This window comes from Solanum stenotomum, chromosome 6 (assembly GCF_019186545.1).
Source record: "Solanum stenotomum isolate F172 chromosome 6, ASM1918654v1, whole genome shotgun sequence".
Taxonomy (NCBI): Eukaryota; Viridiplantae; Streptophyta; class Magnoliopsida; order Solanales; family Solanaceae; genus Solanum; species Solanum stenotomum.
Window position 1 is genome coordinate 1,768,015 of NC_064287.1, and position 14,064 is coordinate 1,782,078.

A 14,064-nucleotide genomic window follows, 5' to 3' on the forward strand; every position below is an offset into this window, starting at 1 on the left:
TAAATAAAAAAAATGCTGATTTAGTTCAGGTTTTTATGCTAACCTTGGTGACAGATGCAACCTCTGATATGCAATGCAACAGTATATAGGTAACTCAAGGTACTGATATTCATCCTACATTAATTGTTTTAATGGAACAATACAAGTGCCTCTTTGATATGCCTAGTTCATTGCCCCCTCATAGAGGCATCTTTGATCACAAAATACCACTCATTGACTCAACTACTCCTGTTAACAAAAGGCCTTATAGATATCCTGGAATGAAGAAAGATATTATTGAGAAGCTAGTACAAGAAATGTTAGATCAATGTGTGATACAACCTAGTTCTAGTCCCTATGCCTCACCTGTAGTCCTTGTTGGGAAGAAAGATGGGAGTTGGAGGCTTTGTGTAGACTATAGAGATCTCAACAAACTGACAATAAAGGACAAGTTTCCTATTCCTATCATTGAGGATTTGTTAGATGAACTAGGAGGAGCTGAAGTGTTCTCTAAGATTGATCTTAGAGCTGGTTACCACCAATTAAGGATGAAGGAAACAGATATCTACAAGACAGCTTTTAAAACTCATGAAGGGCATTATGAATTTCTGGTTATGCCATTTGGTCTTACAAATGCACCTTCTTCATTTCAGAGTCTTATGAATGTTGTATTTAAACCACTCCTCAGGAGGTCAGTACTGGTTTTTTTTTATGATATATTGGTGTACAGCAAGGATATGTCAGCCCATGTGAACCATTTACAAGCTATGTTTGAATTGATGAAGCAACATCAGTTGTTTGCCAAAGGTTCTAAGTGTGCTTTTGGGGTACCTGAGGTAGAGTACCTAGGTCATTTCATCAGTGCTAAAGGGGTAGCCAATGATCCTAAGAAGATTTCTACAGTATAAGCTTGGTCTGTCCCTACAAATATCAAACAACTGAGAGGGTTTCTTGGTTTAACAGGATATTATAAGAGGTTCATTCTGAATTTTGGATCCATTGCTAAACCTCTCACTGAATTATTAAAGAAGGATAAGTTTGTGTGAAATGAGGGTGCTACTACAGCTTTTCATGTTCTCAAAAATGCACTAGTGACTGCACCTGTCTTAGCATTACCGGACTATGATAAACCATTCATAATTGAGACTGATGCAAGTGGTTCAGGAATTGGTGCTGTCTTGATGCAGCAAGGGCATCCAATTGCCTATATCAGTAAGTCATTGGCAACTCGACATCAGGCTATGTGTGTGTATGATAGAGAACTATTAGCCATCATATTTGCAGTTACTAAGTGGTCTCATTACCTATTAGGACGACATTTCATTGTGAGAACTGATCAAAAGGCACTAAAACATCTCCTGGAACAAAGTATTCATACTGATTTTCAAGTTGCTGGTATTTCTAAATTGATGGCCTTTGATTTTACTATTGAGTTCAAGAAAGGGACTGACAATAAGGCTGCTGATGCCTTGTCAAGAAATCAAAGTGCTGAGTTGTTGGCTGTTTCACTCTTGACTCCTAATGATACACTTTTGGAGAGAATTAGCCTAACATGGACATCTGATGCTGAGTTGCAAGCTGTTATTCTTAAGTTACAAGCAAAGCCTTATAAATTCTATACCTGGATTGGTTCTCAACTAAGGTGGAAAGGCAGGCTAGTAGTAGGGTCTGATTTGCAGTTGAGACAAACCATTATTCAGTTGTGGCATTCAACACCACAAGGTGGTCATGCAGGTATGGATGCAACTATTAAGAGGCTACAATCCCTCTTTTACTGGAAGTCATTGGCAGCTGACATTCGGAATTTTATTCAGAAATGTGATATTTGTCAACGGCATAAGTATGATACATCAGCTTACCCTGGACTAATTCAACCATTACCTGTTCCTGATGGTGTATGGGTTGATATCAGTCTCGATTTCATTGAAGGTCTTCCTAAGTCCAAAGGGAAGGATGTCATTTTAGTAGTGGTGGACAGATTCAGTAAGTCTGGTCACTTCATTGCTATTGCACATCCTTATACTGCTGAATCTGTAGCTCAGTGTTTTTTGGACAATGTTTTCAGATTGCATGGTATGCCAGCTTCTATAGTAAGTGACAGGGATCCCATTTTCTTGAGTTCTTTTTGGCAAGAGTTATTTACATTACAGGGGGTCTTACTACATAAATCGACAGCATACCATCCCCAAACTGATGGTCAAACAGAGGTTCTTAACAGAACCTTGGAGACATATTTTAGATGTTTTTGCTCTGATAGTCCTCATACTTGGGCTACGCAACTACCACTTGCTGAATGGTGGTACAACACTACATATCACTCTACTTTGTAATGTACACCTTTTGAAGTTTTGTATGGTCAAAAACCACCAATACACTTGCCTTACTTAGCTGGTGAGTCTTCTAATGACATGGTTGATAGATCACTGGAGGCTAGAGAGGCTGTGATAGCCCTGCTCAAGTTCCATTTAGCTAGAGCACAACAAAGCATGAGAGATAAAGCTAACAAACACAGGTTTGATAGGCAATTTCTAGAAGGAGATTGGGTTTACTTGAAGTTGCAACCTTACAGACAGATTTCAGTGGCTTCTAGGCCTTTCAACAAGCTTGCTGCAAAGTATTTTGGTCCTTACTTGGTCCTTTCTAGAGTTGGTGCAGTAGCTTACAAGTTGCTTTTACCTGCTGATGTCCTTATTCATCCTGTGTTTCATGTTTCTCAGCTTAAAAAGTGTTATGAGGTGCCTACAATCATTAATCATCCCCCTATTTTACATCTTTCAAGTCCTTATTGTCCCAATCCTGAGTCGATATTGGAGAGACGGATGGTCAAAAAGGGTAATAAGGCTGTGTGTCAAGTCTTGGTTCACTGGTCTGGTTTGGATGCTTCTCAGGCTACTTGGGAGTTCCTGTATGAGCTGCAGCACAGGTTTCCTGCATTTCACCCTTGAGGACAAGGGTGGTTTCCATTGAGGGGTATTAATACAATGCGTAGATGAGCATAGATGATTAGGAATATTAAAAAGTAGTTACTACTGTTCATTAGTCACAAAAACAGTTATCACTGTTCATTGTTTGTTAGAGTTGTTAGAAGCAGTTATTTCAGTAGATTGTAGCTTTAGCTTTCAATTCAACTCTATAAATACATATGTAATACAATTGTTAAGGCATGAAATGATATATGATAATTCTTCTTCTCTCTCTTTTACTCTGTTCTTCTTAGCTTCTATCTCGGATTTTTCCCTGATATAGCTATCTTCTTCTTCGAGGTTCAGCCTCCTAGTTGATATTATCCTTTTGATTACTGTTAATTGGATCAATTGATGAAATATTAAGAGAGGCAAAATTTTCATGTACTTTTTTTTTTCTTTCATGGTTATATATTAGAACAAGTAATAAGGAGAGAAAATGGAGGTCTTAATTTATAGAGTGAATTTATATAAAATAATGATATTAAGAATTAGAAAATTTATATAGAAAAATAATGATAAGAATTAGTAGATTTATATAGAAAAATAATTATATGAATTAGTAAACATGAAAACACAAGAATTTTTTTTATTTAATTACTTAATTTATACATCTTAATGGAGTGTAGATAACATTAAGATTTTTTCTATTTTTTCTATTTTTCTAACACTCAATGTAATCTCAATTAATATTTTTAGTGTGGGCATAATTTTATGAAATTAATTTTGGAAAATTTTTTAACAAATAATAGATTTGAGCATTATAAATTTGAATATAATAAATATCAATAAATAATAGATTTGAATATAATGTAGAGTAATAATGATATAAATTAGTAGGAATGTGAACACAAATTACTACATCGATTAATTTTGATTTCATAAATATAGTTAAGGAATTCATGAATTAATTATTACTCTCTTTAATCTATTTTACTTATCATGGTATTTTTTTAAACATGATTCTTAATAAAATTAACTAAAAGAATAAATTTGACTACATTATCCTTATTTGTTTTTTTTTATCTCAATTATTTTCCTTTTCTGTACATGAATCTCTATCCATGCTTATTATGGATACATGTAAGAAATAATAATTAGTTATATCTTAATTTTCTAAAATAGCAAATATTTTAAAATACATGTTTAATTAGGAAAAAAGTGAAGTGGACCAATACTATGAACTATATGCTGTAACAAAATTGGTAAAGATTTGACTTGGTCATTGAAAGACAATGAATAGGGGTTCATTTATAGGATCAATATAATTAGTGCTGATTAAGTAATAATTTTACTTGATCATTGAAAAGGATAAATAAATTATTTGAACTAATAATCATCGGTCTATCTCAATTTTTATAACATTTTTTTTTTGCTTCTCTAGAATTAATTATTCTCATCTTTAAAGTTAAATTGAATTATATTGATTCTAATTTAAAATCAAAATTTATATATTTTAAAATTATATAAAAATATTATAAATTTGTACCTTTTTAGGTAAATATGATAAAAAGAATATATCAAAATTTACATAATTTGATCGATAAAATGAAAATATCACGAAATAGGTTAACTTCGCGGTTTTGATTTATTTTTTTCTTTAATTTTCTAATCTTAGGCTGACAGGTCAAATGTTACTGACAACTAAAATACTATTCATATTTTGTCAACTAAGAAAAGAAGGAATGGTTGATACCACATATTATAGCTGAAAAATAAAATAAATAAATAATATTTAGGTTGAGGCATAAATATCTCTCTTTTTTACGAGACTTCAGTCTACTATCGTATTATTTTCAGTGCTCTGACAATATAACTCTTGACTTATTCCCTTCAAGATACACAATTTAAGAATATCGTATTAACTCAAACAACTATGTATTAGCTGATACTAATGAGAATTTACAATATGCATTGATTGATAAAAGGAAGCAGATTTATGAACAATTAATGTAGGATAAAAGGAAAATGTCACTGCTTTAAATTCAAAGGAATAAATATCCTCCGAGTTCTTTAAATAAGTGTATCCACACGTATACAATATAACTCTACTTAATTATATACATGTAAATATTCTATAAAAACAAATTGTCGCTATATTATGTAATTTTCTTAAACTATCGTTATTTCAAATAAATAAAGGGCTTAATTTTGTTGCGTCATATGATATTTATGGTCAAACGGATCTAATTTCAAAATATAAAGGCAGGTATATAACTATATATCAAACTTTGTTGTAAAATTCAATGCCACAAAAAAAAAAATTCAACAAAATAATATGTTGTACTAATAGCAACTCTATATTATGAAGGAAACAAGACAAACAAAATTTTCCCACAAGAGTTTGCAATAATAATCTCCCAACCCAGCACGGAGCGTTAGTGAAAGTCTAAGTCCATGACACTAAGTACCTAATCAACATGCATCTACTACTGCAACAGTTGAAGATGAGATACTTTACGATATTTTCACCTTCTACATATTTGTTAATCATAAGCCAATGCTAACACTCCTTTTTTGGCAAAGTCAGAAAGTTAATTTTAATTAGCCTAAACAAATATGCTTAAACGCGCTAATCTAATAGGACTGATGCGGCCAGATGAAGATCTCCGCGGGTGGTGGAAGCAATGGCATTGTACCAGAAGTATGATCTGAAGCACCACCGTCGTTGCTCGAGTACTGGAGGTGTGGGAAGAAGCTGTGGTGGTAATAAGGTTGGTTCGCGTCGAATGGCAGTCCACAGGGGATAGCTGAAACAGGGGAAATCGCCCCGAAATTGATGCTGTTATTGCTGCTGCTATTGTTGACACTGTTGTGTAGAGTCTGCTGGTACGTATCGTTCAACGACTGTTTCTGCTCCGATTCAAGAGAGATCTTCAAGCGTTTTGCTGCTCCGCCTATCGGGAGTGAACTTTTCATGATGGCCTCAACGTCGTATCGGTTCATTTCGAAATTTGTCACTGCATTCAATCCCCTGAATTTGATTGCTGCTATGTCATATGCTTCTGCTGCTTCCTCCTCTGTAGCTGCAATAATTTAGAAAAATCGCTAAATTAGCAATAGACAACTCAACGAGAGGGAGTTGCTCAGATGGTAAGCACCCCTCACTTCCAACCCGAAGATTGCGAGTTCGAGTCACCATTGGAACAAAAGGGGTGGGAGCTCATAGGGAGGGTAGAAAAAGAAAAAGAAAAAAGCGATGGACAACTCCTATCGCTAAACAACAATAATATCTCTCGTTAATCCTATCTAACGACGGATTATCAGAAAACTCTATTAGCTATGAGCTTATTTCACGACATACTAGCAACAAACTTCGTAGCTAATTCATGTTTTTATTAATAGATAATCTAAGAAATGAATCAAAGGAAATTATAATAGTTACCGAATGTTCCCAAGTACAGATCCTTGTTCCCTGCAACACGACCGATTCTTGCTTGCCATCGGCCTTGTTGATGATGTCTGCAAAAGTATATCACTAGTCAATCAACACGGCTCATGAAATGAGACGTAACATTGATCTCGCTCACTCCATCTAAGACACGATTAGATATTACACGACAAAATGAGTAGAAGTACTTCAATTGCATCGAAAAAAATTCAAACCTTGTCACACCGCGATACATAGAAGCTCCTCTTGAGAAACCACTACTTTTCCTGATAACCAAGTACAAAATTCCTATAGAGAATTAATATCGATACAATATGGAAGTAACACAACAACAATGTGGTACGTAAATGGAAAAGTTCATGAACCTTCTTAGGGAGGCGATGAATTCTTGCTTCGTCATGTGCTTCATTTCCTCTATTTCTTTGGTATAATCCGAAGCCTGGAAAATATATCAGTCGAGTTAAAACTAGAACTCGAACATCCTTCAACGACTACGTAACTTTTCGTGCAAGTAATTTAATTGACCATATGATAAAAGTGTGTAGTATATTACAGGGAAATTGGTCGTGGCTGTTGTACCCCAATACTTTAGAGCTGCCAAGTCATAAGATCTTGCTGCTTTGTCCTCCTTGTCATATCCACCTATTTCATTATTAAAAATCCAAAATTTTATTGACGCGTCGGATTGTACAACGAAAAAAACTAGAACTAAATATTGAGGCAATTACTTACCTAAGTAAACTGCAGAACGGATCCAGAATTTAGAATTTAGCAAAAAGCAACCACGCCGATAAAAGGGAAAAAAAGGAGAGATAATCATATTAGAAATCAGCTGCAACATAGTCAAAATTTTGCATAAAAAGTGTGAAACACAGAAAAATAAAAAAGATAAAGCAAGGTGCATGCGTATAGAGAAGATAAAAGCTTTAAACATTTGAATTTCTACATGCGATTTAAGCAAAGATAGTGACATGTCTTGCCAAGACAAAGAAAAAAGTGAACAAGTTGTTCCCACTATGTTTTTAATTGATTATGACTCGTGTGGAATTATGAACTTAAACAAATTGTAGCTTATTATTAATAATAAGACGGCTATATACTTGAAGCATCTTGTGTTCACACAAGATCCAAGAAGTTAAAACTAATTTTTGCTATATATAAAAATTTATACATCAAATACAACATTTACCGCAAAGTAATACATGTATAAGATATGAAGAGATATAAGATGAGATAACTAATATACACGAATGACAAAACCATACATAACTAGTTTTATCAATACTTGTACAACTCTAACTGATAACCAAATGACTCTCAAGTGCAAACATGTTGGTATAGTGTACAACTAGTATTAGACCTATCAAATCCACTATTTGAAGGCTAAGTTGCACGAACTCTTTACTTTTGATGCTAAGTCCGTGTCAAATTCTCCAATTATACGCTACTTTTAGAGAATTAGACATGCACCCGTAGACATTTTTAAAGAGTCTGAACGAAACATAGTTTGTAGGTCCACTCGCTACATGATCAGTATCAAATATCGACTATATATACATGTCCTAGGTGTATGAATCCATAATTAGAAATAATAATTAAAAAAAGAGGCACTTCTTTTAAATTCTCAAGATTTACTATTTATATATACTAACAGTAAACGTAATGCGTTACTCGCCTTACTTGGCAGATTACTAGTCTATCAACTTTCTCAACATGAGTCAATTCCACTGGAAAATTTGTTACCTCTCATCAACACAAATATATCGGATAATCTATTCCCAAGACTTGAACATATAGAAAGAAAGCTAGTTTTCAGACTTTAGACTAGCTGAGTATGCACGTGGTAATTTTAAAAAAATGCTACCAAATAAATATATGTTGAAGAAAATGAATAACTAATGGATAATATTCAAAACCTTTGTTTTAAGATTTGATAAGATAAGTATTTTTCAGAATTGGTCAGAAAAATAAATACGAGATACAATAGTAACCCATACGTACTCTGAAAAAAATGAACAAATTGGCGGCCCAGCTGATCAAATCAGTTGTAAAAATTGGAAGAAAAAACAAAAAAAGAGTACAAGTTGTACATTTAGATACCAGCAATCAATCAATCAATCAATCATCATAAAAGCCTGTTTTTTTCAAAGAAAAAATTCTGACCACATTAAAGTTCTTCAATTGCATGCCACTGTATTCTTTATCAGACTCAAAATTGTACAAACTTTTTTTCGATATAATATATAAACGTGTTTTTTAACTTAACTTCATCAGATATATATATATATATGTCCTAACTTTGACTTACATACAAATAAGCACCTAAACAAGTACAAAACTGAACAAATATACACACACATTATACTTGATTGTCTGCATGTATTATGTTACGTAAGACGCGTATTTTAAATATAAATATCAACCGACTCCAAATTATTTATAAGTGAGTAGTACAATTTATTGAAAAAACATAACAATAACATGCCCCCCACCATAAACCTTTCACATTAAAATCACAAATATGAAGGGTATTTTTGATACATTTTACATTATATTCTTTAGTTAAAAATCACATAATTCAATAAAAAATTACTCAACGTCAGTTAAAATCAGACAAACAAATCGAAAAAACATTTACCTTGACGCCCTTTTCTTGCTTGACCTTCTCTCTTACAACTATTATCCCATAGATGAGCTTCATATCTTCCTGTCCACCTATGCCTGCAAAAAAAAAAAAAGAAAATCAAAATTTTATACTAAAAATAAATTAATTTCAAAACTCATGATTTTCAAATACAGAAAATAAAATTACCTTGTTACCCCTCTGTAAATAGAAGTTCTTTGACCAAAAGTATCAGTAATTTTCTTACAACTCTCAGAATTAACAGCAGTAACTATAGCTTTTTCTGAATTTGTATTATTATTAACACCCAAAGTAATTATCGGAGGATAACCCAACTCATTACTGGACTCAGTAGCAAACTCACTCCCCATGACCTGTGAATCATCAACTTCCGATCCCGAGTTCGTCGGCAAAGTTTGAAAACCACCAACCGCCATTGAATAATTATGATTAAGATCTTGTCGTCCATCATTGAAGTACCCGCCGTCACCGGCGCCGGCGCCGCCGCCAACGACGCCGTGATGATGGTGGTGGTGGTCGTAGATGTGAGTTAACGACGACGAGTCCTGAGTCTCCGTTTCACCGCCGAAAAAATCTTCGAGCTTCGGTGGTGGGTGGTGGTGGTGTTGCTGGATTATTTGTGAATCGACAAATACATTTGGATGATATATTTGTTTTTCACCTTCGGAATACATTAATTCATGTGTTTTAGGAACGTTCATCCATCCTGCAAACAAATTTCAAAAAAAATGTAATTTAAATCACTAAAAATATTTTTATTTTTATTTAGACATAGCTAAGCAAAAAATGGGGTTTTTTTTATCTATTTTTTATTTTTGGGAAAACAATTTTCTGGTAATAGAGTGATGAAAGATTTTTGACAAAAATAGCAGTAACCGTAATATAAGACCACATGGTGGCATTTTCTTTTTGTCTTTTTCTTACTTTTAATTACTTCTTGCTCATCAACAAAAACAGAAATTCCGGAGAAATACTTCATTAATCAAATCTATGAATAAAATTTATTTATTTTTAGGCTCGATTAATTCAGATTCACATCTCACAAGACACACTAAAATGTTAAGATTGAACTTGAGACTTGTGATTAAAGACGAAAACATACTTACCATGTGGGTAGAAGTTATCAGCAAAATAGTATTGATGAGATTGATGAGGCGGAGCAGAAGATTGAAGCATAGAAGAGGAAGAAGATGAGTTGAGCATTTCCATTGAAGATAAAGAAAAAGATAACCAGTTATTATTTTCTGGAGCCATATTTATTGAATGTAAAATGAAAAATAGATCAAAAAAGTTGGATTTATTTAGGATTAATGTGTGTGTAAACACATTTTGGTTCTTGTTTGACTAAAAAGCATGCAAAAATAAAGGGGAAAATTAAAGTAGTAGTAGTAGTAGAAATATTTGGTTAAGGACAAAAAAATAAGTGAGGAAATGTGGAGGTATATAATAGGAGAAAAGGGCGGTTTCATCTGCCACGTCCGGCGTAAAATCAGAGGGATGCACTTCAATTTTAAAATTAAGAGAAAGAATATACTCTGTATGTCCGTCCGTTCATCTTTACTTGTTCAGTATATTCAAAATAATTTTAAGTTTGATGTAAATTATTTATTTTGTCTTTATTTGATAATTAAACCCAAGTATATCCTCAAATTCAGATAGTCAAATAAAGAAGTATTTTGTAAGACTATTAATAATTTAGAAATAGAACTAATAAATCGCGTTGAGTTTAGAATGATTTCAATATGTCTCTTTATTCAAAATAATTTATTTATTTAATTTTAAAAAAATCAAGTGATAATTTATTATTTTACATTGTTTTGTTCTTATTATTAAATACTGAGTATTTATTTTAATCAAGTGATAATTTATTATTTTACATTGTTTTGTTCTTATTATTAAATACGGAGTATTTATTTTTTAATAGTTAGATAATTTATAGTTAATAAGAGTAATATAAAAAACTATACAAGTCAAAATAAAAATAAATGGAGATAATATAACAATAATAATATACATGTTATATTCTTACAATCAAAATTTGACAGGTATATACAAATCCTGATACGTCTATCTCTACGAGGTAAAAAGATTATATCAGCAAAAACTTCTCAACTCAAACTCTAATTATTAAAATCATTCCACTATTATAACTTAAAGTTGATCAATAGACAATAATAGTTATGTAGCTATATTGATTTTAGGGTGGTCATTCTTAATTTCTTTTAAAAAAACTTATATATACTATATATATATATAAATGACTTTTGGCAGTGGAGAAAAGAAAAAATGTCTGAACAAGTTCCCGAATAACCCGGGCTGCTCGATAATTTTTATTTCGTTGGGAAGTAAAATTTCTGGGGTTAAAAGCTGGCAAACTCAAATTTCATTTTTCATTTACATTTTTTCTCAAACTTTGTCGTAACATGAGCCGAAAATTTATTTAGATATTTAAATTATGATTTGTTCTAATAAAACAGATGAATACGTGATAAATTTCAAGTATATTTCAGTTGAAGCTATTGGTATGTGATTAACTGAACTATGTAATGGATGTTTGAGAATATGTATAGAAGATTTTTAGAATTGATTCAAACTCTCTAGTAGAAAATTTTCATCATATGCTTAGGTGTGATTAATTGGAACTAATTGCAATTTTAGTATCTTAATTAAATTTACTAACAAGTTTAAGAGATTGTTAATGTATATAAAACTTTTCTTCTTATCATATGTTTAGTAAGAAATGTTTTTTCCCTAATTTGCTAAATCTTTAATTTCAATATCTACCAGAATAAAGGGAATAATTTTTTTTAAAAAAAAAATTAAAACAGAAAAATAGAATAAAGCGAGTAATTACTTGTAAAAATATAATTAATGTAAGACTCGTACGTTGTAACTATTAAAATATCAAAATATTACTAAAATTTGAGAAAACATTAAAATGGGAATTGAATTTAGATGAAACCCACCGAGTGTCCATCTGTGCAATTTCAAACCTTTAATTAAGAATGTTGATATAAGAATATATCCAATATATATACATTTTTTTGTAAGATTATTGTGTGTTCGTGACCCTTTACCCTAATGGTAGGTTCATTTGCAATATGATTTTTTTTATCTTTAATTAGAGACAATTTTAAAATTGAGTAAATTCTGTTATAGATAAATTCAAAAAATTAAATAGATTTCAATATAAATATCATCAAATATACAAATTGAAAACAAAAAGAATTGTGGACCTCAACTCAAAATATTTTGAAGTACATTATTTGAACTCATGTCATTTTTAACGTATTCATCTCCATTATCACACTTGTCTTTCATGCCGATTGAAGTGCCCTCTCCTAAAGTTCAAACTCTTTCATTAATGCTATACTATACATTTATTGCTCATGTTAGTCCAAAATTCATATTTTTATTTTAGTTTAATTTAATATTAGATGACAAATTTATTGGATGTTAAATAAAGAACAACAATAGCACTTTTGATCTCACAATTATTATTATATACTTCCTCTCTCTTTGTTCAATAATAATTGTCCCTCTATTTTATATTAAGCGAATTCATGAGGTAATTATATATACTCCCTCTATTTCATATTAAGCAAATTTATGAGGCAATACATAATTACTAAGAAAAATATTTAAGGACATATAACTATAATTTCCATTATTGTTCTATGTGAAACATAAATATAACTCTATAAGATGTAATTCATCTCATAGAAAATAAAATTTCAATCTAGAAAAGGACAAATATGGAAAAAGTTTCAAATAATTCAATTATTTTAAATATGAAAAAAATTAAAAAAATCAATTAATATGAAACAAAAGGAATATATATTATTGGAGTGTTTCTAGCACCGCATTATCATCAAATACAGAAATGTATTACTCCAACCTTTAGAAAACGAATGACTTACTTTTCGTTTTTTTATTTTTAAAAAATTATTTTTCTTCTTTTGACTACACTTCAAAAATTTAGTTTTCACATAACATGTTTAACTCCATAAGATTATAAACATCTTTATACATTTGACATAACTTTATTTTAAGAGCACAAAATTAAAAAAAATCTTCTTTGTTTTTTAAAATTTTTTGTCAAGTCAAACTAGATCATTTTAAAAAAAATACTCATTTTCTTTATAAATATAAAAATAATATCACACAGAAATATATAAATGGAACATGAATTTGCAAATGTGGTCAAAGAATTTACCAGTTTCGTTTTTGTTTTTCTGTTCTTTTTCAGTTTTCAACAACTTAATTAATTAAAATCTTTCTGTTTGCATGGGGAATTGTCGATAATTAATTGCTTAGAGTCTCTGATTACATGAAAAGGTCAAATAATTACTTAATGCTGTAAGCTACACATTTGATTTGAATTTAATTATTTGGCATCATTTAATTAGTTAAATTACATAGATTAATTTCATGAATTTTAACTAATTTGAAAACGATAGTCACTTAATATATAGTTTTATTGAGTTGATAATAGAGGTAATTAGAGTGGTATATAATTTAATTGGTAGGGCCTGGACTTTTGGGAATTATGTCACCTTCAAAGGGAACCAAATTTATATACATAGGCCAACATTTGGGGAAATAATAGAATTTCTTTGATAGTGATAGTTTAACAAAACGCATTATTTGTATTTATTTTGAAAAAATACATGTTATTCACATTCTCAAATACTTTATGTTTTAAAATCACGGTAACCTACCACTGACGAATGTAGCAAAGTGAATGAGATTGCTCGTTTCTTAATAAAAAATTTTGGATTTCAGTTTTGTGTATAAAAAAGTCATTAATAGTTATTGTATGCAATGTGAATTCGAAATAGTCGAGTTTCAATATGCAGTGATGGTGCCAGTGAATTCGAAATAGTCGAGTTTCAACAATATGAATATCAAACGTTCAATAAAAAAAATTATGAATTATATCAAACTTCTTTTTGTGGAGTATTGTATTAAGTGGAACCACGTCAATTTTAATTGCATTGATCCACGAAAGTTAAGTTTGATTCTAATGAGAGTGAATCATCAAATCTCAAATTCTAATTTCACACCCAAGGGTGTAGCCAACGGTT

At 31.1% G+C, this 14,064-nt stretch overlaps 1 protein-coding gene across 1 annotated transcript; it reads right to left on the minus strand.

The window, feature by feature from the left end:
- Positions 1 to 5,232: 5,232 nt before the first annotated feature.
- On the minus strand, positions 5,233 to 10,451 carry LOC125867479 (AP2-like ethylene-responsive transcription factor AIL6). The gene is made up of 9 exons (XM_049547995.1): positions 10,084 to 10,451; positions 9,146 to 9,683; positions 8,972 to 9,054; positions 7,066 to 7,074; positions 6,887 to 6,975; positions 6,699 to 6,772; positions 6,549 to 6,599; positions 6,328 to 6,404; positions 5,233 to 5,968 (listed from the first exon to the last, which is right to left on the minus strand). The coding sequence occupies exons 1-9, from the start codon at positions 10,229 to 10,231 to the stop codon at positions 5,520 to 5,522; spliced, it is 1,518 nt and encodes a 505-aa protein (XP_049403952.1). The 5' UTR covers positions 10,232 to 10,451; the 3' UTR covers positions 5,233 to 5,519.
- Between the last annotated feature and the right edge of the window lie 3,613 nt (positions 10,452 to 14,064).